The sequence below is a fragment of the Choloepus didactylus genome, chromosome 20, assembly GCF_015220235.1.
Source record: "Choloepus didactylus isolate mChoDid1 chromosome 20, mChoDid1.pri, whole genome shotgun sequence".
NCBI classification, from domain to species: Eukaryota; Metazoa; Chordata; class Mammalia; order Pilosa; family Megalonychidae; genus Choloepus; species Choloepus didactylus.
This window is the reverse complement of record NC_051326.1, coordinates 57,496,319-57,523,827: the sequence shown is the minus strand read 5'-3', so window position 1 is coordinate 57,523,827 and position 27,509 is coordinate 57,496,319. Positions and strand designations below refer to the sequence as shown.

The following is a 27,509-nucleotide window of genomic DNA, read 5'->3' as shown; positions in this document are numbered from 1 at the left end:
CTTTCTCCTCTCTGTGGTTACTAAAATTGCAACCTTAAAGCCAAGAGGAGTTAGGCTTCAGGTTTCTCATTTGTTACATCAAAAACCAGGGGAGCTGGGACAGTCTCTGCTTAGGCCAGAGCTTGTCTTCATTGCTTAGAGAGAAAGTAAATGACCTGTGTGGAGAGGAGTGGGAAGGCTCTACTGGGTCATAGATGGGATCTTAGAAATCTACCAGTCTCTGAAGTAGAAATCTACTTCAGCTCCTTTGAAATAAGGAAGCCGAGTCTAGAGAGTTAAATGACTTTCCTCAAAGCATACTCAGTTAATAAGTGACACAGTCTCCTAAATTCATTTTATCTTTCAATTCAGAATTCAGCCAAATTGCATTTTGTGCAGGCATTATATTCCTAGAAATCACTGCTTTTATCAAAACTACATTTAATGGAAAGCATGGAACATGTAAATGTGTAGTAAATTTATAATAGCTTTGAAGGAAGATTTTTTTTTTTAGACTTTGGTTACTCTAAATTTCTTAGTCAATTGAATATGATGGCAAATTGAATGATCATTTCTTTTTGAATATGAATGCTTTTATGTCAAAATAATTCACTGTTCTTTTTTAATTTATAAAGAATGGGATTGGTATGGTCATAAAATTTTTCCTCCTGTTATTTCTATTCCTAGTTTACTTTTCACTTTCTGACCATATTTACTATTCATGCACGAAACAATAAACAAGAACAACTGAAATATGAGTAAGATATTGCCAGCAGCATGGATTTATAATCCAAAAGAGTGACCGTAACTTGGAAAAGAGCAAGCTGTGTCACATGAGGTGTACGTGGATACGGCAGTGCCTCTGCTACCCTGCTGAAGCCTAACTTCACATACACAAATTGTGTGTATATCGGTATTCTACTGAGCTTGCATATTAAAATTTTTTATCTTTTATAATTATATGCCTGCATTTTTTCTCCATTAGTATAAAAAAGTAATCTTGGGCCCTAATGTTTTGCCCAAATAGATCATCTTGGAAATTCACACCCTCAGGGGCAACAATTTTTTAAAATGTAAACTAAACTCTTCTAGTGAGTAAAAGAATAGCATTGTTTAGCCCTGTCAATGGTTTCTGTGGCAACTTGGACCAGTACTTTTATGGTTTGCATTATTTAACCCTAGTTAGACCACTCAAATTCAAACACATTTAAATACCTTCAAATGTCTTTTTCAAAACCAGAAACAAACAAACTTGAAGGTTTGACATGATTATATATTCAGCGTGCAAAGGGTAAAAGTGCTTTGTTGTTTCCTGGGGGAGATACTGAATAGAATGCCTGTGAGATGCAAAATTATTTTTGTAGGCTTTGAAAAGTAAGTGTTTGTAAGAACACCTGACATTGTTCACGTTTTCTTGTGAATCAGCTCTCATCACCGCATGTAGATGCCTCTTTATTTACTCTTCTAATAAGGCCTTTTCTCTCTTTTCTCTCTTGCATGCTGTTTCTCTTTTCTCTCTTGCATGCTGTTCTGCACTCAACACAGCCCGCTGCATGTGGACAGTTTTAGCTTTTATTACTTTATCACTTTGATTACTTTAGCTGTGGAAAATAAGTGTCTGTATTTTTCTGACCCCTGGTCTAATGTTCTTTCCAACATAATTTGGAAGGTCACTCATGGAATTGTTATCAAAGTACTTTTGTCTGTTTAATTAAAATGCCGTAGTATTCCCAAGGTATCATGTAGTAGTATTCCCAAAGGGCATCATTTGGGGGTCCTGCTTTTTTTTTTTTTTTTAAATGTTTGCAACCTCCTAATTAAAATGCATGTCTTGAATGAAATCTAATTTAGTTTTGATTTTTTTATACTTTAGAAACCCTGTTTTCTTTTAAGAAATTAAAAAAAACACTTTAGAAACTTCTTTAACCTTTATATATAGTTAATTTCCTTCTAAAGCATAGTGGTTAACTGCTCTATTAGTTGAGTTAGGCTCTCTAACAATTTCCACTTTAAATACAGAAGAAATATTCCTTTCCTAAGAATCTTAAGGGTGATAATATTTAAATAAAACCTATAAAGAAAATGATACAGCTATTCAGGGTTTCAGAGATTTTTCCTGTCATCTTTAATTTGAAAAGTGTAATTTTTTGTCATGGAAGGACTGTAAATAATTGATCTCAAGTGTGGTTCAGCAGTTGTATACCATGAGCCATGAACATATCCCAGCAAGAGCCATATGCACATTTCCCCCATGGTTTTATACTGTTTCAAAATAGTTTTATGTCTTTGGTAGTTGGTTTGGAATTCCTTTCATAATTGTTAAAAAAAAATTAGCACTATAAGGAAAAGTAAAATTACTTGAAGGCATGATGGTGGCTGTTGATGATACTAGGATGTTTTACAGAACTGTTCTCAAGCAATGAGATGGCAAATAGGGAGTATGTAAGTGCTGACCATAAAATCTGGTTTCCCAAGAGGCCTGGCCAATGAAAAATTGAAAAACCAAGAACAGACCTTGTTCACTTTTCATATGTGAACATTGAAGAGTAGGTGTCCGTGTGAGTGTGTGTACATGTATGTGTAAGTTTTCCATCGATTTATGAATAGAGAGAAATGTTTAGATGTCTTGAAAAGAAGCCAGAACTGGAAGTTAGCAGCCCTACAGACTAGTTTCAGCTCCGGCACCCAGGAACTGTGTGACCGTGGACAAATTACTGAACTGTTTTTGAATCATAATTTTTCCCCCATCTGTTCAGTGGGGATACTAGTGCAGACTATTTACCAGACACAAGGTTTTTTCAATATCAGAAAGGATAATTAAAGTTAAAATTATTTTAAAAGAATAAAGTTCTTTAGGAACAATGTACTTTTTGTGTAGTTTAATCATTCTATAAATATTTGTTAAACAAAAGTGATGCTAGGCACTGGAGATACAATGGTGGATAAAACCAAACTTGTACCCAGCTTTAATGGAATTTGCATCATAATCCTACTGATGAATATAAAATTTCAAGTGTGTTATGTCATATGAAGGAAAGTGTGCTGCAGGGGCTGGGAGTAGGGGAATGTGGTGGGTCTCAGGGAAGGCTTCTGAGGAAGGAAGACTTGAGCTGAGAGAGGAAGGATGAGTTGCAGCTAACTGGGTCAAGACAGAAGGGGAGAGTGTAGTTAGTGCCTGAGGCGTTTAGGGTTTTGATCGTCTTTCCCCACAGATTATTGGCTTAAAAATGGATTTCATGTTACCTTTTATTTCTGACATTTTGGCTACCATGCTAAGTGGCTATATTCTATGTTTTCATTATCTCCCAGAATTTCCAAAACTGCTCTGTATGAAGAAGGCATTTAATAAATGTGTATATACTGGTAGAAAGTGTTTGAGTCTACTGGAAGTTAAATTTATTCTAAGATAATAAAATTCCAAGGCAAATAAGAGTTTTCCTTGTTTAAGTTTTTAAAGAAAATTTTATCTTACATTCTAACCTCTCACGATTAACTAGTGACATTACCAGGCAACTACTTTTAGGTAAAGTATGATAAATAATACCTTCTTTATAAATTATAAGAACCTGTTTATAGTTTTATTTAAAATAGACTTTTTTCCATGTAATTTAGAACCACATTTTGAATAGAAATGATATGAATGGCTTATGTAATTTCTGCCAAGGAATTAATATGAACTGTCTATAAACCACTGTCATTTATAATCAAAATGCTTTTAACTTGCATTGATGTTGGCATTAACAAGTGGTGCTAGATTGGTAGCATAGAAAGAAATAGCATTAAAACTTACTAGGAGCTCATTGATGCCTGAGGTTTTATATTGCTTTCTGTGGGCCATTTAACTGCTGGCAAGTTTAATTCACATGATTCATAATACTGGAAATTTAAATTCACTCTTAATTGAGAAGTGAAGTTACTTAAATTCTTTAAATGCTAACCTTTGGAAAAATATCTGAAAAATAAAGGCACATATGATTTTGGTGGCCCACTGCCAAAAGATTATCATTTACATAAATATCTCTTTCAGCAGAAGAGTTTAATGCATTGAGCTCAAAAGGTTAGAATAGAGACTTCAATCTGGAAACCAGCAGTCGACGGTTGGCTTGTGAACAGCAGTATTGTTCATCATATCGAGAACACTGTTCACATTCAAGCGTAAGCGAGTTGGCATTAAAATTCAGTTAATTTGTTTCATGTGACTTGTCAGCTGTGCATTTTTATCTAAATCTTTCTAGCCTCTTTTCTTAGTATTTTGTGTTAAGCTCTTGAAACAGACGGACTACCTTTTTAACTGTTAATGCTCTGCTATTTTGACCGCTTTTGCAAGTGATTCTGTGCAACTACCCTCCAGGTTTTCCACTTCATTTTAAATATGTTTAATTATCAACTTGAATGCCATTTTAATTTATTAAGAAGTAATCCAGTTTCAGAGTGCTTTCCTGTTTCATGCGTGCGTGTGTGTTTGCGGAAGGGACTTCCTGAAATTCATTAAGACAAAATCGCTATCTTTATTTTCTCAGCAGCACCCTGTTCTTTTCTTCTTTGCTAATTTTGTTCTCTGGATTTCCCTTAAGTGGCTTTTAATATTTGGCTACTAGCCAACTACTGGTTGACCAGTAAAGTGCTAGTCCCAAAGAAATAATATAATTGTAACTCATGTTAGAGTAAGATCCAAGTTCGTTTTTTGAAGGGCATGAAAACCTTACTGCTCCTCTGGAAGTGTTCTCACTCAATAGAATCTAACAGTTAATATTCTTAGTTGGGAATTGAGTGTTTTGAAGATATTTCCAAGTTTATAGTGATTTTTTAAACAGCCTTATTGAGGTATAATTGACATAAAAGAAACAGCACATATTTAAACTGTACAATATACCTGTGAAATCATCACTACTATTAGGAGTGTGAATATATCCATCACTCCCAAAAGTTTCCTCCTTCCCCTTTGTAATCCCTCCCTTTCTCCCTCCTCTTCCACATCCCTGTCATCCTAGGGAGCCACTGATTTGCTTTCTGTCACCATAGGTTAGTTTACATTTTCTAATTTTATCTAAATGGGAACATAAAACTATATACCCCTATTTTTTTTTTTATCTTTTAAAGTACCGTAATTGAGGTATAATTGCCCTACATCAAACTGCACATTTCAAAAGGTACAATTTGATCAATCTTGGCAGATGTTTAACATTCATGAAATCATCAACACAGCCAGAAAGTTTCCTCATGCCCTTGGTAATCCTGTCCCTCCTCTCCACATCACTCCCCACCACCCCTGATCCTTAGACAACTACAGACTTAGTTTCTGTCACTCGAATTACTTTGCATTTTCTATAAATGTAATTATGCAGTATGTTCTCTCTCTTTTTTGGGGGGAGGGATGGTTAATGGCCTCTATTGCTCAGTAGAATTATTTTGAGATACATACATGTTGCATGTATCGAGAGTTTGTTCCTTTTTATTGCTGAGTAGTAGTACATTTTATGGATAAACCACAATGCGTTAACTTATTCACATGTTTGTGGACATATGCATTGTTTCTGGTTTTTGGCCATTACAAATAAAGATGTTATGAATGTTCAGATAACATACATGAACATACTTTATCTTGGGTAAATAATTGGGAGTGGAACAGCTGGGTCAAATTTCGTTTTTCTTATCAATTGATTCCAACACCAGTTGTTGAAAAGACTGTCCTTTTCTCCACTGAATTGCCTTTGCCCCTTTGTCAAAACTCATTTGTCAATATGTGCATTCTCTGTTCTGTTCTGTATTCTCTCTTCTATTCCATTGATACATTTATCTGTATTGATGCCAATACCACCCTGCTTGATTGTTCTCGATTTATTATAAATGTTGAAATCAGGTAGTGTTAGCCCTCAAACTTTAATCTTTTCAAAGCTGTTTTGGCTTTAATAAGTCTTTTGTATTTTCATATGAACTTTAGAATCCGCCTGTCAGTTTACACACGTACACACAAAGCCTGCTGGTACTGTGATTGGAATCTATAAATCAATTTGGGGAGACTTGACATCTTAACAATGGTGAGCCTTTTAACCCTTGAACAAAGTACATATCTCCATTTATTGAGGTCCTCTTTAGTTTCTCTCAGCAGTCATTTTTGGGTTTAGGGTACTGATCTTTCATATTTTTTGTTGGATTTATCCCTAGTAGTTCATATGTTTAATGCTGTTGTAAATGGCATTGTTTTTTAAATTTCAGTTTCCAACTTTTCCTTTCTAATGTATGGAAATACAATTGATTTTTGTGTATTGATCTTGCATCCTGCAGCCTTGCTCAACTCACTCATTCTAGTAGCTCTATGGCAGAGTTTATTGGATTTTCTACGTAGTTGTATGGAGCAAGGCTAACAGATTCAGCCAGGAAAGGAGCAATTAACCCTTTCTAGATCCAGGCAGTTTATTAGTTACAAAGAGCAAGGTGAGCAAAGGTGCAGTCTCGCTGTGTCCCTGTCTCACAGCATGACACCTACCCCAAAGGGGCTGGATGGCAGGACAGTGCATTGTGGCTGAGAAGCCAGCTCTGGGTTGCAGCTCAGCAGTTCTATAATCTGTGACTATGCCCTAAGGGAAAGGAGGCAAGGCACAAAGCCTCACACCTCATCATTATCTGGGGGGGCAGTGAACACTGCTTCTTGACACCTCCTGGGGAGATAGGAGAGTGAGAAGGGATCCTGGAGCAGCTTTCCACCAGCCTTCCATGTTCTCGGAGGGTCACAGGGTGCTCCAAGACTTGGAGCAGCTGTGGTTAATCTTGCCCGGGTGGACTAGATGGTGACGTGCAGGGTTGTCAGGATGCCATGGCAGAGCCATTTCTCTGTCAGGTGATCATGTGGTCTGCAATACAGACATCTTTCCCGATCGGAATGTTTTATTTCTTTTTCTCACCTGATTCCACCATTTTGAACCTCCAGTACAGTACTGAGTGGAAGTGGTGAGAGTGGACGTCCTTCTCTTACTTTCATCTTAGAGGGAAAGCGTTCAGTCTCTCACCATTATGTATGATTTTGGTTGTAGGTTTTTTATAGATGCCATTTATCAGATGGATGGAGGTTCTTCCTTCTATTTCTAGTTTTCTGAGAGGTTTTACCAGGAATAGATCTTGGATTTTGTCAAATGAATTTCTGTGTCTATTGAGGTAATTGTAAGTTTTTTTTTTATTTCGTTAGTAGGTTTTAAAATACACTGATTAATTTTTTTGAATGTTAAACCAAGTCTGTATTCTGGGATAAACTATTTGATCATAATGTAGTATCCCTTTTCTGTATTCTTAGATTTAATTTGCTAAAATTTTGCCTAGAATTTTTGCATTTCTGTTTGTGAGGTTTATTGTTTTGTAGGTTACTTTTCTTATAATGTTTCTATCTAATTTTGGTATAGGGTAATTCCAGCCTCAAAGAATATGGTGATAAATAGTCCCTTCTCTTCAGTACTCTGCAATTGATTATGTAGAATTGGTATTCTTCTTTAAATGGTGGGAATTCACCAGTGAAGTCATCTATGGCTTGGAGTTTTCTTTGTGGGAAGATATTTAATTACAAATTATATTTCTTTAGTAGGCTGTCTATTCTTTAGTGAGCTTTGGTAGTTTATGTCTTGTAAGAAATCTGTCTAGTTCATGTAAGTTTTGAATTTACTGGCATACATTTCTCATAATGTTCCCTTATTATCATTTCAATATCTGTAGACCCTGCAGTAGTGTCACTTATCTTATTACTGTTAATTTGTGTCAGCTCTCCGCTCCACCCCCACCCCCCATTTGGTCTAACTTAGACATTTATCAGTTTTGTAGCTCTTATCAAAGACTCGGGTTTTGGTTACATTGGTTTTCTCTATTGTTCTTCTGTTTCGCCACCTCATTGAGTACTGCTTTGATCTTCATTATTGTCTTCTATTGTCTTCTACTCTCTTTGGGTTAATTTACTGTTTTTCTAGGTTCTTAGGAAGTATGGTAAGTCACTGATTTGACATCTTTCTTTTTTTTCTAATATGGGTATTTAGCACCATAAATTTCCCCTTGAAAACTACTTTGGTGGCATTCGTAAATTCTGATACAGGCATACATACCTCAGAGATATTGTGGGTTCAGTTCCAGACCACCACAGTAAAGTGAATATTGCAGTAAAATGAGTCACACAAATTTTCTGGTTTTGACTCTCAGACTTTGAAATCTAATGGAGTTTGCCCTGCAGGTTTTAGGAAATGTTTTAGTCCCTTAAACCCTGTTTTCCTTACTGTTTCTCCTTATGGCAATGGGAATGTTTATCCTATGAATGTCCTCCTTTGTATATTGGAAGCGTGTAACTTGTTCTGAGTCCACAGATCCAAAGCTAAAGGAGAATTATGCCTTAGGACCCACCATGCCTATAATTGATTTTGATAGGATCTTGTACTTAACTTTTGTTACTGAAATGATTTAAGTTTTTGTGATATTGTGATGGAATGAATGTATTCTGTATATGGAAGGATAATGTCATTTTGGGGTCCAGGGGGTGGAATGTGCCAGTTTGAATGTATTGTGTCCCCCAAACGCCATTATCTTTGATGTAATCTTGTGTGGGCAGACGTTATCAGTTTTGATTAGATTTCTTTGAGTGTCTCTTTGGAATGCACCCCACCCAGCTGTGGGTGATGACTCTGGTGGGATACTTCCATGGAGGCGTGGCCCCACCCATTCAGGGTGGGCCTTGATCAGTGGAGCCATATAAATGAGCTGACTCAAAGAGAAAGAACGGAGTGCAGCTGTGAGTGATATTTTGAAGAAGAGCTACAGCCAAGAGGGACACTTTGAAGAAAGCACAGAAGCAACAAATGAGAGACAGTTTGAAGATGGCCATTAAAAGCAGACTCTTGCTCTGGAGAAGCTAAGAGAGGACAAATATCCCAAGTGCAACTAAGAGTGACATTTTTGAGGAACTGCAGCCTAGAGAGGAACGTCCTGGGAGGAAGCCATTTTGAAACCAGAACTTTAGAGCAGACACCAGCCACGTGCCTTCCCAGCTAACAGAGGCTTTCCGGATGCCATTGGCCATCCTCCAGTGAAGGTACCCGATTACTGATATGTTACCTTGGACACTTTATGGCCTTAAGACTGTAACTGTGTAGCCAAATAAACCCCCTTTTTATAAAAGCCCATCCTTCTCTGGTGTTTTGCATTCCGCAACATTAGCAAACTAGAACACCAGTACATATAAAAGTTATGTGTACACTATACTGTAATCTGTTAAGTGAGCAATAGCATTTTGTCTAAAAAAACAATGTATGTACCTTGATTAAAAAAGATTTTAGTGCTCAAAAATGCTAACTAGCATCTGAGCCTTCAGCAAGTTGTAATCTTTTTTGCTGGTGGAGGGTCTTATCTCAGTGTTGATGGCTGCTGACTGAACAGGGTGGTACTTGCTGAAGGTTGGAGGGGGCTATGGCAATTTCTTAAAATAAGACAACAATAAAGTTTGCTGCATCAGTTGACTCTTCCTTTCACAGAAGATTTCTCTGTAGCATTTGTTGCTGTTTGATGGCATTTTACTTACAGTAGAACTTATTTCAAAATTGGAGTCAATCCTGTCAAACCCTGCCATTGCTTTATCAACTAAATTTAGGTAATATTCTAAATCCTTTATGGTCATTTCAACAGTGTTCACAGCGTCTTCACCAGGAGTAGATTCCTTCTGAAGAAATCACGTTCTTTGCTCATCCATAAAAAGCAACTCCTCATTCATTCAAATTTTATCATGAGATTGCAGCAATTCAGTCACATCTTCAAGGCTCCATGTCTGATTCTAGTTCTTTCCCTATTTCTACCACATCTGCAGTTACTTCCTCCTCTGAAGTCTTGAACTCTTCAAAGCCATGCATGAGGGTTGAAATCAGCTTCTTCCAAGCTCCTATTAATGTTGATATTTTGACCTCCCATGAATCATGAATATTCTTAATTGCATCCAGGATGGTGAATCCTTTCCAGAAGGTTTTTAAAGGACTTTGTCAAGATCCATCAGAAGAATCATTATCCATGGTAGCTATAGCCTTATGAAATGCATTTTTAAATAATAAGACTTGAAAGTTGAAATGACTTCTTGATCCATGGGCTGCAGAATGAATGTTGTGTTAGCAGGCATGAAAACAACATTCATCTTGTTGTACATATCCATCAGAGCCTTTAGCTGACCAGGTGCATTGTCAATGAGCAGTAATATTTTGAAAGGAATCTTTTTTTGCTGAGAAGTAGGCCTCAACAGAGGGCTTAAAATATTCAGTAAACCATGTTGTAAAAAGGTGTGCTGTTATCTAAGCTTTGTTGTTCATTTGTAGAACATAAGCAGAGTAGGTTTAGCATAATTCTTAAGGGCCTTAGAATTTTTGGAATGGTAAATGAGCATTGGCTTCAACTTCAGGTCACAAGCTGCGTTAGCCTCTAACAAGAGAGTCAGCCTGTCGGTCGAGGCTTTGAAGCCAGGCATTGATTTATCCTCTCTAGCTGTGAAGGTCCTAGATGGCATCTTCTTCCAATAGAAGACTGTTTCATCTACATTGAAAATCTGTTGTTTAGTATAGCCACTGTCATCGATTATCTGAGCTAGATCTTCTGGATAACTTGCTACAGTTTCTCCGTCAGCACTTGCTGCTTCACCTTGCTCTTTTATGTTATGGAAATGTCTTCTTTCCTTAAACCTCATGAGCCAACCTCTGCTCTTACCTTACCTCTCTTAGCCTTCATGGAATTGAAGAGAGTTAGGGCCTTGCTCTGGATTAGACTTTGGCTTAAGGGAATGTTGTATCTGGTTTGCTCTTCTATCCAGACCACTAAACCTTTTTCCCATATCAGCAATAAGGCTGTTTTATTTTCTTATCACTCCTTTCTTTCCTGGAGTAGCACTTCTAATTTCCTTCAAAAGCTTTTCCTTTGCCTTCACAACTTGGCTAATTGTTTGGTGCAAGAGGCCTCATTTTCAGCCTATCTCAGCTTTTGGCATCATTTCCTCATTAAGCTTAATCATTGCAAGCTTTTGGATTTAAAACGAGAGACATTCAACTCTTCCTTTCACTTGAACACTTGGAGGCCATTGTAGGGTCATTAGTTGGCCTAATTTCAATATTGTTGTGTCTCATGGAATAGGGAGGCCCAAGGAGAGGGAGAGAGATGGGGAATGGCTGGTCCATGGAACAATCAGAACATGCACAGTATTACCACCGCCTTATGTGGGTGTGATTCATGTCACCTCAAAACATTACAATAAAAACATCAAAGATCACTGATTACAGATCACCATGACAGATATAATGATAATGAAAATTGAAATTGAAATATTGCGAGAATTACCAAATTGTGACAAAGAGACATCAAGTGAGCACATGCTGTTGACAGACTTGCTTGATGCAGGGTTGCCACAAACCTTCCATTTGTAAAAAAAGCAAAAACAAAACAAAACAAAACAAAATGCAGCATCTGTGAAGCGCAGTAAAGCAAAGCACAATAAAACGAGATATGCCTTTATATTATTTTCATTTTCACTCAGTTCAAAATACTTTTGAATTTTCTTATTGGTTTCCTCTTTATAACCCATGGATTATTTAGAAGTTTGTTATTTAGTTTCCAAATATTTGGAGATTTTCAAAATATCTTTCTATTTCTGATTTCTAATTTAATTCCATTGTGACCAAAGAACATACTTTGTGTGACTTGAATTAATTTGAATTGATTGAAACTTGTTTTATGGCTCATAATATGGTCTGTCTCAGTAAATATTCCCTATGCAGTTGAAAAGAATGCATATTCTGCTGTTGTTGGAGTGTTCTATGAATATCAATTAGGTCAAGTTGATTGATAGAGTTGTTCATGTCTGCTCTATCCTTGCTGATTTTCTGTTCTATCAACTATTGAAAAAGAGGTTGTTTTAGTTTCCCAGTTGCTAAAACAAATACCATTCAGTGGGTTGGTTTAACAATAGGAATTTATTGGCTCACGGTTTCAGAGGCTAGAAGGCTTGCTTCCTTCCAGGGTCGTCATCATCTCGCTGGCCAGCAGCAGTCTTTGGGATTCCTTGGCTTTTCTGTCATATGGGAATGCACATGGTGGCATCTTCTCCTTTCTCTTCTGTGTTCCATTGACTTCCAACTTCTGACTGCTCCTTCTGTTGTCCAATTTCCTTTGCTTATAAGGACTTCAGCCATATTGAGTTAAGGCCCACTCACATTCAATTTTGGCACACTTTAACCAATGACATCTTTTACGGTCCTGTTTACAAATGGGTTCACACCCACAGGACCAGGGGTTGAGACCTGAACATGCCTTTTGAGTGGGACATGGTTAAATCCTGACTATAATTGACTATAATTGCGAATTTGTTTTTCCTTGAGTTTCATAGTTTTTGTTTCATGTATTTTGAAGCTCTGTTACTGGCTGCTTATCATTATGAAATGACCTTCTTTATCCTTGGTGATATTACTCTGCAACCTAATATTAATACAGCTACTGTTGCTTTCTTTTGATGAGTATTAATGTTTTTCTGTAGTATCCTATTGCTCCATCCACTAGTGTATGTCTCTCTGTACTTTGACTTTTACTTTTGAAATAAACAAATTTACTTCATCCATAGATACCATAAAAAGGGTGAAAGACAAGCCGCATCCTAGGAGAAGATATTTGTAGCTGACACTTAACTGACAGAACACTAGTATCTTGAGTATATAAAGACCTACAAATCAGTCTGAAAGAGACAACCCAGTGGAAAAGCGGGTCAAAGACATGAACAGGAGAAGAAAACCCAAAGGGCCCATAAGCCATAGCAAGCAAGCATGTGAGGAAGAAAGAAACAAAAGAAACAAAAATTAAAGGAAAGAGAAAAACACATCAGCTTCATTAGCAATCAAGCAAAGGCGAATTAAAACCACAATGAAATACTATTACACACACAGCAGATTGGCAAGCCTTTTAAAGAAGGCTAATACTGACTGTGGATAATAATGTAGATTAACTCACCGTGACTGGCACAACCACTTGGGAAAACAGTTTATCATTACCTAGTAAAAAGGAATACATACATTTCCATGACTCAGCAACTCCAAGAAAAATGCTTGAACCATGTGCATCAGGGGACAAGACAGTCACAGCAGCATTTTCTCTAATGGCAAAAACCCCATTGTTTTAGTTTCTTGGACTGCTCAAAGCAGATACCATGAAATGGGTTGGTTTTAAACAATGGGAATTAATTAGCTTACGATTTGAGGCTGTGAGAATGTCCAAATCAAGGCAACACCAAGGTGATGCCTTCTTCCTGAAGACTGGCTGCTGGCAACCTTGGACTCCTCTGCTGCATGGCAAGGCACGTGGGGGCATCTGCTGGTCTCTCACTTCTCTTCTGGGTACATTGATTTCAGCTTCTTGCTCCCATGGCTTGTTTGTGTGTGTCTCTGTCTCTGTCTCTGTCTCTTTCTCTGTCTCTCTGTCTCTCTCTCTCTCTCTCTCTCTCTCTCTGTATTCTCTCTGTTTATAAAGGACTCCAGTAAGAGGATTAAGACCCATCTTGATTGAGGGTGGGTCACACCCTAACTGAAAATAACCTCAACAAAAGGTCTTATATAAAATTGGTTTATCTCCACAGGCATGGATTAGATTTAAGAACCTGTTTTCCCAGGGTACATACAGCTTCAAACCACCACACCCATCAATGCAGAATGGATAAATACATTGTTGTATATTCAGATAGTAGAACACTATACAGCAATGAAAAACGAGTCACTGCGGCTACCTGCATCAACATAAATAAACCGCAAGACAATGTGGAGCAAAGTAAGGTCTCAATATATTCAGTATTAATTTTTCTATTGAAAGCTCATAAATGGGAAAAATTGAACAGATATTGTTAGGGATGTATGATAGACAATGAAACTATGAAGAGAAGAAGTGAATGATTAACACAAAGTTGAGTTCAGTGGTTACCTCTCAGTGGAGAAAGTGGGAGATGCTTTTGTTGGGGGGCACATGGCAGGCTTCTAAGTTACTTGTAATGTTCTTAATTTAGGTGCTGGGTGCGTGACTGTTCATTTTAAATTGTACATACATACTTTAAATACTTGTGTTATGACACCACTTAAAAATAAAAATATAAAGAAAGTATCATATTGGAAGATTTATTTTTAAATACTTGTGTTATGACACCACTTAAAAATAAAAATGTAAAGAAAGTATCATATTGGAAGATTTATTTAAGCTGCCTTCTCCTGGAATGCCAGTCTGATAAAATTTTTAATGTTGGGCGTTAGTGTGTCTTGGAAATCAAAAGCAAAGCAAGCAGGCTCTGAGACTCAGGTTTTTGCTGAGCTGGATGACTGGTTATACCTGGGCTATCTGCTTTGGTTACCTGACGGATTTTCCCATCTGTCATGGGGAATTCATTTATGATCAGAAGGCACAGAGCTGTTTTTGACTGATAAAGTACTCTGTGTCTCATCTTCTCCTTCCTTGATTATTTGCTACAATTGTACAACCTCTTGGAGGACAGTGTTCCACTAGTGCCTTTATGAACCAGCGTAAGTATCTAATGCATTTTCATGGTGAATTAATTTATATCAGACCCTAAACCAGCTGGGCCAACTCTCTGATTCTTCTATCTGTGAGTAAGCTCATGAGTAGCTCCACCTAGCAAAAGAGAGTGCATGTGTGTGTGACCCATTTATACACAAAAAGACAACTGTAGGTAGATAGTGGAGGAATAGGAAGATAAATAGGTAAGCAAATGAAAGAGAAAAAGAATACATATAGAGAGAGAATATTTTGATGGGATTTTAAATGTATATTCTCATGTCAGCTCTAAGTATATATCAGACTAACTCAAAATCTTTTAATCTTTACCTGAGCTTTTGATTAATGCATGTGAATTCTATCTTTATTAAAATGTATATTTCTTAAGACTACCTTTTTTTTATTAGAGAAGTTGTGAGTTTACAGATCAGTCGAACATAAAATACAGGATTCTCATATACTGTCCTACCACCAACACAGTGCATTGGTGTGGAATATTTGTTACAATTGATGATAGCACTTTTGTATAATTTTATTTTTTTTTAACAGTAGTTATCTTTGTCACAATTGATGGAAAATTATTAAAGTAGTATTAACTGTCATCCATAGTTTACATTAGTTGTATTTTTCCTGTATACCACCCTATTATTAATACCTTGTATTAGTGTCGTACATGTGTTATAATCCATGAAAGAACATTCTTATACTTATACTATTAACTATAGACCATTGTCTATAATAGGGTTCACTGTGATATACAGTCCTGTGTTTTATCTTTTAATTTTCACTCTAGTAACCTACACAAAGTAGAGTTTTCCATTTTAACCACATTCATCTATATAATTCAGTGCTGTTAATTACACTCACAATAATGGATGGTGATAGCACATTATTGTAGTATACTTAACAACTCTGAATTATGTATGTGCATGTGGCTGACGGGGGAGTTTGGGATCATGGATATTACTAGGGTGGAAGTTAGAAGTTAGAGCATGGGACAGTATAACACATGGGACAGTTGTAGATGATGGACTGCGGTTAATTGTACAAGTATAAGAATGTTCTTTCATGAAGTATGACAAATACATGACACTAATACAGGTGTTAATAGGATGTTATTTGGGAAAAATATACCTAATGTAAACTAAGGACTGTAGTTAATAGTGCTACTTTAATATTCTTTCATCAGTTGTAACAAAGGTACCACACTAATGCAGAATAATAGGGGTGTTTATGGGAACTCTGTATTTTTTACATGATCTTTCTGTAAACCTTTAACTTCTCTAGTTAAAAATAATATTAATAATGGGACATAATTCACAGGCCTGTGTATTGGCCATTTTAAATGCTTAATCTATGTAAATTGCTTCACACCATGCCTAGAACATAGAATCTTTCAATAAGTGTTGGCTACTACTGTTTAAAAAAAAAGTCCAGTTATAAAAAAGTGCTATCATCAACTGTAACACATGTTCCACACCAGTGCAAGGTATAGATGGTGGGGTGGTGTATGGGAATCCTGTATGTTATACATGATTGTTTGTTCTGTAAACCCACAACTTCTCTAATTTTTTTTTTTTTTTAAGTTAAAGAACAAGAAATTCTTGTTATCGCTCAGCTGTTATAGGTCATTTTTGGGAGCAGCTTTTTTGGGTGGTTCAAACTCAGGGTCTCAAGATGTTAGCCAGGACTGCATCTCTCTGAAAGCTAGAGTAGGGTTGGAAGATCTGTTTCCAAGATGGCTCACTGTCTTCATTTGCCAGGGCTGCTGTGACAAACACCACAGTCTGGCTGGCTTAAACAACCAGAATGTATTGGCTCAGAGTTTTGGGGGTCAGAAGTCCAAAGCCGAGGTGTTGGCAGGCCATAGCTTTTCTGGTCTGTAGCCTGCTGGTGGTGACTGGTTGGCAGTCCTCCATCACATGGTGATCTGCTACCATGTCCATATTTCCTTTGCTTATAAGGACACCAGTTATATTGGATTAAGGCCCACCCTGACTCCATTTGGCCTCGTATAAATAGGATGTTGGAAGATCCTATTTAAAAATGTGTCCACACCCATAGGACAGGGGGTTAGGTCTTGAAGATCCCATTTACAAATGAGTTCACACCTGCAAGGACTGCTGATTAAGGGTTGAATATATCTTTCTGGGAGACATGATTCCATCTGCCATCCTCACTCACATGGTTGATGGCAGGAAACCTCAGTTCCTTTCCTTCTTCGCGGATTCTTCGTAGGCTGCTTGAGTGTCCCCATGACATGGCAGCTGACTTTTCCCAGGGCAACGATCTACAAGAGAGAGCAAGGTGAATGCTGTAATGCCTTTCACAATAGCCTTGGAAGTCATACAGTGTCGTTTCTGCAGTATATTATTGGTCGTCCCTATTTAACCTGGGTGGGACTGCAGGGCAGCTTTATGCAGTGTGGAAGGGGACTAACAGGAGGCAAGAATCAGCGACCACGTTGGAGCCTGGCTACCACCTAATGAAATTTGTAATCATGTTGGCTGAGGCACTTTTTGAGGCATTATTATTTTCATAATTTTCATGAGGATTTAAATCAAACAAATTTTTAATTGTAGTTTCAGGTTTTTCTGTATTTGCAAGTAGTTTTGTATTGTTTCAATGTTGAGCAAATTTACAACTTAATTCAGTAAAAGAACAGTATTTAGAAATGCTCCTCAAGGTGGATCCAAAGCAAGGCTCTGGTAACTGTGTGTGTGTGTAAATTTCTTTTCCATATTGATTGTTTTCTTTGCCACATTAAGTGCTCTCATAATCCAACCCACTATAGATAGAAAGTGCAGTTAGAAACTCATAGCATGTTCAATCTCCTAAGTAGAATAAATGCAGGCCTTTTGTTAGGATTGAAATAAAATTTTCTGGGTAAAAGTTGTACTCTGTTTGAGGTCCTTTGCCAGGCACTGGGGATTAAGTCATAGGTAAGATTGACATTTCCTTGCCTGTGTGGCCCTTACAGTTTACTAGGCATTTGGTGTCCCCAGCACAAGTACAGTGACTGATTTGTAAAAGGTGCTTAATGACTGGGTTTTGAATGAATGATCTCTTCTACCTCACTGCCTCACTGTCAGATAATGATGTCAGTGTAGGAGGGGGCTGCACAAAATCAGAGGCTCCTGCATGAAAATCAATTACATTGTTTCAAAAAACACTAACTACTTACTAATAGATGAAACATATGAAATCGTCAATTGTAGGTCAAAAGTGGACAAATTTGACAATTCCACCTCACTCAACTTACTACATGCCAGGCAGTGTGGTAGGTAGTAGGCATAAGTAGAGAATAAGAGAAAATCTGTTCTCAGTGCCCCGGAATTTATATTCTGTTGGGGAGGGCAGTCATTGAAAAATAACTGCACAGTTGATTAATTACTATCGTGATAGAAGTACTTCTCCAACCTTTGACTGAATTAACTTCAAGCCTGAGAACTGATTCTAAGGAAATTATCCTAAATACACAGATCTTCACTGAAACATGATTGATCTTAGAGAAAAAGTGAGATTCTACAAAATAGGAGAAATATTAATATGATATCGCCACTCAATTCAATATTATGTATAGCCCTTAAAATATAATGATAAAGCACTTTTTAAGTACAACATGAGCAAAACTATGTAAAAAATGCTTTCATTCATTCAAGAAATATTTATTGCATGCTTACTAAGTGCTCAAGCACTTAGGTGGATGCTGAGAATACAATGTCAAATATCTTAAATACTCATAGCTTAGAGGAGAAGGCAAATATGTAAGCAGAAATTTAATACTGTATCATATGTAAGTACTAAATGAGAGGTATAGATAGGGGAAAACATGGAAAAAATTTGAAGGACATTATAAAAATGTTAATGCTTTTCTTTGGCTTCTTAGAATATGTCAATTTTCAGTTTAATCTTTAGTATTTTCCCAATTTACTATAATGATCATTAACTATTTTGCAAATAGAAAATAAAGAAGGTAATTTCCTTTTAAAATATTTTAAAAATAAGCAAGAATGTTACCAGTCCATTGCAGATATTGTTCAATTAAATATTTAGTTTTGTGTTAGCCAGAATGGGAAATATCTCTTTTCTAGTTCAGCTAACTTAAATCTTCAAAATGGATGACTGACATCTCTATTTTCAAAATGCTTTTTCAGAATTTTCTTCAAAAAACATTGGAGAAAAGGAATTATTTCTTTTTCCAAACTCCTCATTTCTATATATTTGTTAGGAAATGAGTGTTTAGTTTTTTGTTTTTCTTTTTTAAAGCTGTCTACATTATTATCCAACTATTCATTAGATTGCCATGGTTCACCAATTAATGTCTGAAATGCCTAGTGAGACTCTTATCATGTTTTAAAATATGGCCCTGGATGATTATAAATGGATTTTTCTGATTAGGAAAAAAGTATGATCACATAACAAATGTTTAGAAAACAGAAGAAAAACAAAATCCAGGCACACCCTGAATAACGGCTTTTCTTTCCTGTGTGTATGTGTATGTATGTTTTCTGTACGGATGTAATCATGTCATACATACAATTTCTGTATTCTGATTTAGCCGAATCCTTTGTTTCAAAAGAACATCCATTTAGTGTTTTGTAAAATAAAGATGACCATCTGCTTCACAAGCCAGTTGTGCTAGTTACTGATGTTTAATTTTCACATGACTGACCTGGTCCCAATAAATTATCTCCCTTCTTCCCCATTAAGGAGTATTTCTCCCAATAATTTTTCTTTTCATATACTTCCAAACATTTTTTAGAGTCTTCTTGAAACAGATCATTCACACTTTCTGTTACGATAAATCCTAAGTGATTTATACATATCAACAGCATAGCTTTTCTAATATAACTTTCCCCAATCTCTCTGTCCTCTTCTTTTCAAATCTCTGTTAGAGGATTTTGGATCTTCTTCTCTACCTGCATTTCTTTTAACCGCTCTTTCATGTTTTCCATCCATTTATCACTCTGTGATACATTTTTTTTTTAAATTCCATTTTGTTGAGATATATTCACATACCATGGAGTCATACAAAGCGTACACTCAGTTGTTCACAGTACCATTATATAGTTGTGTGTTCATCCCCAAAATTAATTTTTGAACATTTTCATTACCACACATACGAAAATAATAAGAATAAAAATTAAAGTGAAAAAGAACAATTAAAGTAAAAAAGAACACTGGGTGCCTTTTTTTTTTTTTTTTGCCCCCATTTTTCTACTCATCCATCCATACACTGGATAAAGGAGAGTGTGGTCCATATGGCTTTTCCCAATGTGACACATTCTTAATTGCTTCCTCAGATCAGCACATTGCCTGACATATAGTAGGCTGAACCATAAAGAATTGTCAATATTTGACCATTTTTGACCCATAAAAGTGGCAATTTGATATAGTTCACCATAAGAGTAAGTGGTTAATAAGAACCTTTTGATGAATAAATGTTATATATTTTTATATTCAAGAACTTCTGCCTGATACAAAATTGTTTATATATTGTTTGCACCCAACTATGTAAAAAATTCTGCATATTAAAAGACTAAAGTGACATACTGAATTAGCAATTTTGTCTGGTAAATTATGTGGGTTTTTTTTCCCCTTCTTTTTCTTGTGTTTCCCTTTCTTTTATATGTGATTATATAGTAGGCATATATTACTTCTATAAAAGAAAACAGAACCTTTTGTATAAAAGGAAAGCCTATGCTAAATTCTTTCTAGTTTGTGTAATTTATTTTAAAATTCTTCTTTATTTAATCTTTTCTATGCAAATTCTATAAAAATGGTATTCTTTTAAAATCTTTGATTTTTTAACCTTGGGCTGTCTATTTAATCTGAGGCTCATTTTCCTCATCTGTAAAATGATAATTCATCTAATCCTCATTGAGAGGTATTTATTAACATGCAAAGTGTCTGGTATATATGTTACTTTCCTTCCTCTGTTTCCCTAGCCCACATTTGCCTTTGACTAAAAGCAGTATAACTGTGATCTCACATTTTGTTCTCTTAGTAATTTTGTAAATTTACCACTTTGTTTTTTCTTTCCTTTCTTTTTCTATTTTTTTTAAAGAGAGTGAAGTGTGTAATGTGTTATTATTTTTATAACTAATAAATTTTGTTACATGCAGAATTTGCCTTTCTAATAGTGACATTACTGACCTTTTTCATTTATTTCTTGTTTGAAGAATATCAAAGAATATTCCAACAACTAAAGATGTTGAACCACTGCTTGAAATTGATGGAGATATAAGAAATTTTGAAGTGTTTTTGTCTTCAAGGACCCCAGTTCTTGTGGCTCGAGATGTAAAGACTTTTTTGCCATGTACTGTAAACCTAGACCCCAAACTTCGGGAAATTATTGCAGGTGGGTATTAGTAGTAAATTTAATTTTTCTTCTCTTAAGTCGTCAATGTTATTCCTATTTCTAACTCATTTATGTCAGTTTCTTCTTTTCCATGAAAAGCCAGGAAATATTGAACCAGGTACTCCATGGGAGAATTAGTGATCTTAAGGATTAGGAATCTTGACATTTTTTTGAGAATAAGAAAACAATGTTAGTTAAAATCACATTATTATAATAATGTCTTCCACATGCATATACACACACACACAGTGAATCCTTAGCTTGAAATCAGATTCCTTTTAAGGTCAGCCATGACTTTAAGCTGTCAATCCACTGTAATTTTTCTGTCATTAGTCTTCTGTTCTTAATAGGGGTCTCTATCCAAAGGAATAAGAAAATCTTTATATTCTCTTTTTAATTTTTACTTAAATTTGTGTACTAGAGCTTGAAAATCGTGACATTAAGGTATTAGAATAACTGAAGTTGTTGTTCAGGTACCACTATATACAAAAGCACATACACAAAAAACCTTTGTTGAAACACATTTTTTGTATGATGCTGGCACTATCAACCCACCTTTGAGTTAATTATGAATTATAAGAGAATTATGAAGGAATTATGAAAAGATAACCTTAAATTACTTCTATATACTTCTTTCTCTCTTTTTTTCTTCTTCTCTTATATAAAAAAAGTTTTTATTCTGTTACCATATATATAATTTAACATTTCCCCCTTTTAATCACATTCAGATATATATGCTTCAGGGCTGTTAATTGTGTTCACAATGTTGTGCTACTGTCACCACCATCCATTACCAAAACATTTCCATCATTCCAAAGAGGAACCCTGTACATTTAAACCTTAACTTCCCATTCCCTTTCCTCACTTTGTCCCCTGGTAACTTGTATTCTAGATTCTGACTCTATACGGCTTGCTTATTCTAATTGTTTCAAATCAGGGAAATCATACAATATTTGTCCTTTTATATCTGGCTTATTTTACACAACACGATGTCGTTAAGGTTCATCCACGTTGTTGCATGTATCAGGACTTCATTCCTTTTTACAGCTGAATAATATTCCATTGTATGTGTATACCACATTTTATTTATCTATTCCTTGGATGATGGACGCTTAGGTGGCATCCATCTTTTGGCAATTGTGAATAGTTCCACTTTGAACATCAGTGTGCAAATAATCTGTTCAAGTCCTTGATTTCAATTCTTTGGGGTATATATGAAGTCAGTGGAATCGCTGGGTTGTATGGTAATTCTATACTTAGCTTTCTGAGGAACTACCAAACTGTCTTCCACAGTGGCTGCACCACTTTACATTCCCATCAGCAGTGAATGGGTGTTCCTATTTTTCCACATCCTCCCTAGCGCTTGTTATTTTCCATTTTCTTTTTTTTAATAGCAGCCATTCTAATGGATGTGAAATGGTATCTCGTTGTGATTTTGATTTTCATTTCCCATATGGCTAATAATATTGAGCATCTTTCCATTTGCTTTCTGGCCATTTGTATATCTTCTTTGGAGAGATATCTATTTAGGTCTTTTGCCCATTTTTAAATTGGATTGTTTGCCTTTTTGTTGTTAAGTTGAAGTATTTCTTTATATATTCTGAATATTTAGTTTTTATCTAAATTTCCAAATATTTTGTCCTATTGTGTAGGTTGACATTTTTTACTTTCATGATAAAGTCCTTTGAGGCACAAATGTTTTTAATTTTGATGAGGTCCCTTATATCTTCTTTTTCTTTTGTTGCTTGAGCTTTGGGTGTAAAGTCTAAGAAAGCATTGCCCAACACAAGGCCCTGAAGATGCTTCCCTATGTTTTCTTCTAGGAGTTTGGTAGTTCTAGCTGTTATGTTTAGATCTTTGATCCATTTTGAAGTCTTTTTTTTATATGGTGTGAGGTAGGGTTCCTCCTCCTTTTTTTTCTTTTTTTGTATATTGAGATCCAGTTTTCCCAGCACCATTTGTTGAACAGACTCTTCTTCCCCAATTGAGTAGTCTTTGCCCGCTTGTCAAAAATCAGTTGGCCATAAAGGTGGGGGTTCATTTCTCAGCTCTCAGTCTGATTCTGCTCGTCTTTATGGCTATCCTTGTGCCAGTGCCATGCTGTTTTGATTACTGTCTCTTATATAGATGAAGCCAGATGTTGGTGACTTTTCAAATGGTGAAAAAAGCTCTCCTGCAAAGTAGTTGGACTTTTCTCATTAGGTCTATGGATTGTCCCAGATTTCCTGTCTACTTCTTTAATCCATTGTATATCCCTGGCAAGAGGGATAAAATCATGTTTCTGTCACATAACTAAGAAGGAAGTGGTAATTGGGCTAATTGCTAATGTCTTATTTTCTTTTGCTTCTGGGGTATCATTTAATCTGTCAGATGTCCGTGCTGCAAGAGAACAGATTAATATTGGAGGACTTGCGTATCCCCCACTGCCTCTGCACGATGCTCCTCCTAGACCGCCTTCAGGTTACAGTCAGCCCCCATCTGTTTGTTCTTCTTCCACCTCCTTTAATGGGCCGTTTGGAGGTGGCGTTGTGTCTCCGCAGCCTCACAGCAGTTACTATAGTGGTATGACAGGACCGCAGCATCCATTCTATAACAGGGTAAGTAAGTGGCAGGAATCTTTAATTTTAAGAATTTGTTTTAGGAAAATCTCACAAGTTTTCTGCTTATGTATTCTATTATTGTTTCAAAAGTGTATTTTGGCTTTAAAAGGGAAGAATGTAAAGTTTGAATTTAAAGTATATGATTTTTTTAAAAACCAGAACATTTTGAATTTAGAGGTTCTAGATCTCAAAAGTAAATATTAGAAATGCTTTTTGCTTTTATTTATTTTCTTGATAAGAAAGCCAGCTCCATAGAGTTAGAAGTCACTGTCCTACACCTGTAAAGAATTTCTTTGTTTCCTTATAAACAAAGGTACCCGTTTTTTTTTTAAATATCTTGTATACTTGGTTTATACTGGCATTTAGAACAATGATACATGTTTTTCTATAGTAGCTTAGTAAACCTATATTTAGTGTATTTTATATATTTTAAATGTGATATCATAAAAGGAAAATACTGCTCGTAGGACTCAGATGTTATTGCCAGGTAATATTACTGTAGCCCATTTCTTGAATTTTATTTCAAATTATCTTCAGTAATATATAATTGTTTATTTAGTGCAAATATATAAACCATAAATCCTAGTAGTTTGGAACAGTACTCTAAGATTCATTGCAATTTTTAAATTTTATTGTCTCCCTCTTTAGTCTAATCCTAGAAAACACAGGGACTAGTAGTCATAGAAGCCAACTGCCTGCCTGAATAAATTTCATATGAGCTGGAAAGAAAGAGAAGTTTAGAATAAGTGTGGCAAAGAAAGAATTCCAGAATTTAAATTAAATGTTCACTTTTTAAAAAATGTTGGTCATCTAATTAATAAGGTACACCATTCCCAGAGGGCCTATGAATGTTATTCCATTCTTCTACTCAAACAGAGTGTAAAAGGTGGAATAGCATTTCACATTGTATGCCATCCTTGTAAAAGGATGTTAACGGTGTGGTAAGCAGTGAATGAAATACAGGTTTAAATCTGTGGTAATTTTAAATTAAATGGCTCAGTTGATCATGCGATGCCATTTGAAGTTTTGAGACCAAGTCAATTTTATAAAAAAGAAAAGATTAACAGACCATCTAGGCTGAGACCTGTTGTTTACTAATTTCATGATTAATACTGTGATGATGCATTAATAGCATTTTATTTTTTGAGCATTTAGAATTACTTGTTTTTATGTTTATTTTTTGCTCTAGTTATTTCAAGTTTTTAAACTTAAAGGTAAAAGCAGAATAATTCTTTTAAACTAGCAGGGTAAAAAGATAGTGGTAGATGTGATGAAGCTTAATGAATTTTAATATTTGTGTTTAGCCATTTAATCTGATATTTTCCATTCACATGAAGCTGGTTACAAATAAATGCTATAAATATAAATCTCATCTAAACAGTGGATTCCCCATCTTTTTAAAAGTATACATTGCTTACTTAGAATAGGGTAATCTCTAGGAATTTATGATAACAATACTCCTGGAATCCATACCAGAGTGTCCACCTATAATTGAGATTTTTTTTTTCCTTTGGTCTTACAACTAATCATTTTTGGAATGAATAGTGATCTGTTAAGATTCCGCTGTATTTTTTGAAGAGATTTGAGTAAATATTTGTACGTCATTTACAACTTGACATATGGTAAGCCTATAAAAATGTTAAATGAAATCAATAAATAGAAACCCTCAAGTCCGATTGTAAGGTACAAAAATTTAGTTGCTTTAAAAACTTATATTTAATGAAAAGTATAGAAATGTAAATAATATGCCTTGAGTTTGGATTTGATGTCTTATAGAATATGAGTATGGCTTTTTTTCCTTTTCTTTTGTCATTGCATTAAAAAATGTGGAGTTGTATTTTATTGGTTTGATTACTTTCATTTGATAAATCTCATTACACTTTGATTTCTGTAATTGTTTATCCCCCTTTTTTTGTTACGTGTTTTCTCCATAGCCATTCTTTGTCCCATACCTTTACACGCCAAGGTATTACCCTGGCGGTTCCCAACATCTCATCTCACGTCCATCAGTAAAAACGAATTTGCCCAGAGATCAGAACAATGGCCTAGTAAGTATATAAAAGGGTAACTAAAATAATAACCTAATAGTAAACATAGAGAGCAGAAGTGTGGTATTTCCTTTCTATAGTGGAAGAGTATTTTCAGTTTATCTCATAAATAGTTTTAAGAAACATAAGCTATTACTAACATAAAATGTATTTTGTTTTCATTTCTGGTAGCTGTCTATAGAAGGCAAATCACTGACAGCCTCAGTAAATAAATGTTAAGTTGGTTACAATCATAGATTTCCAGCTTGTAGTAATGTAGTGTTACCAAAACTTTTAAAACTAAACAATTACATCTATTAATTTCTGATATCTTTTTGAAGAACATATAGTATCTGTATATATGTTAGTCTTATGGTATAAAAATTAGAGGATGTACTGAAAAACCATTTCAATCTAATGGCAGAAATTAAACAGGATAAGGGACACTATTGAATCTAGTTAAGTCAAAACAAAATACATTTGTGCCTGAAGTATTAGGTGTTCCTGATGATAAACTCAATTTTACTAAGAATTTTAAAAAGAAATTCCCTTTAATGTATTGTTACAAATTAGGAGGCAAAAAGCTATAGAAATTAAATTGCTATTTAAAATGGTGTCAGGGAAGGAAAAATCTAATCACAGAAAGTATTTTGGTATTTTGTATTATTATTTTACCATCATGTTCATTCATCGTCATGTTTTGGCTCCTTCCTTCAGCTTTTCACCCAAACTTTCCTGTTTTGTGTTGTTAGGAAGTTATCAAGGAGGATGTAGCTGAGGGGCTTTCTTCACCCACAGCCTCCTCGACGGTAATGGAGTAGTCTTGTGGTGTGCGTCCGCAGCAGAATGGCTGTGTTCATAGCGATTACAGTCGCTCACTAACCCTGCATTTGTGGTATGATGGGCAACTAGTGTAGAGTAGCTGAGTACTAATAACTATAGTTCATGAATTAATTAAAAGGCTAATGTTTAACTCTACCCTTTATTTCTTCCACTTTTCCCCTTTTTCAATTACATGGAATAGGTTGAGTTTTTTATTCTCCAGTCAGAAAGGTATGTTCTCCAGCAACCACAAGCAGCATTCAGCTGGCGTTGTCTGTTCCTTAGTGTTGAACTTGTTTTTCTTGAGTCTGCAGTTGGAACTACACATGTAGAATCTTCCTGAAAAATTTCCAAAATCACCCTCGAGACATTCGGAACTAAAATGTATAGATCAAAAATGCATCTTTAGTAACTCATTCTTAATCCATGTGCCCACACTTTATGAAATCTTGGTGTAAATGCAGTACTATTTTTCCTTATCTGTATTTTTATTAAAATAAATTTGCCAGATAAACACAGAGCTAGTTCAGCATGTAAAGGGAATTATTTAAATCTATTTTTGCCAACACCCTAGGGTGAGTTTCTTTAAAAAAAAAAATAATAACTTTTTTTTAAAGCATAGTATAGGAAGTCACTTTGTTTAAAAATATTATTCAGGACTTCAAACTTAATAAGTTTAATGTGATGAGCTTTAAGGTAAAATCTTCATTTAGTCAAGTAATGTGGAATTTAAGAACCCAGTCTATATTTAGCTTCTGTGGTTGTATGTAGAGAATATGCTATGCCCATATAAATACGATCAATTTAATCTAAAGCTATGCAGAAATATGGCATAGCAGTTAGAATTAATGTGGTATAATATTGCATCTTGAATTTATGCATATTTTTAAACTAAAGATATGCATTTGTGTAGGCAGTAGTTTTTTAACTTTAATTTTCTTTAAGTTAATGTTAGTAAGAGAGTGAAAGAGCCATTTTGGTGTGTCATTGAGGGGTTGGTGATTCTTTTAAGTCATCAGTATTTCAGCTGAAGTGTTTAAGTGACTTCAATTATCCATAAATGATAGACGGAGTAAACCATAATAATTCTATTTGGGTATTGAGGGAATCTTCAATCTATGAATTATCACCACTTTATACAAGAATGGCTTTTAGTTTAGTAAGAGAGCCTCTAACACCTAGATG

At 35.4% G+C, this 27,509-nt stretch overlaps 1 protein-coding gene across 9 annotated transcripts in view; it reads left to right on the top strand.

The window, feature by feature from the left end:
• KIDINS220 (kinase D interacting substrate 220) overlaps positions 1 to 27,509 on the top strand; it is a 125,135-nt gene that overhangs the window by 80,158 nt on the left and 17,468 nt on the right. For 5 of the 9 annotated variants that reach the window (XM_037813250.1, XM_037813248.1, XM_037813249.1 and 2 more), the window contains 4 exons: positions 20,697 to 20,875; positions 23,246 to 23,472; positions 25,410 to 25,523; positions 26,255 to 26,311. In XM_037813250.1, coding sequence (XP_037669178.1) covers positions 20,697 to 20,875; positions 23,246 to 23,472; positions 25,410 to 25,523; positions 26,255 to 26,311 — 577 coding nt within the window. The remainder of the gene's footprint in view (positions 1 to 20,696; positions 20,876 to 23,245; positions 23,473 to 25,409; positions 25,524 to 26,254; positions 26,312 to 27,509) is intronic. The other 4 variants (XM_037813252.1, XM_037813251.1, XM_037813254.1 and 1 more) reach the window with 2 other exon arrangements.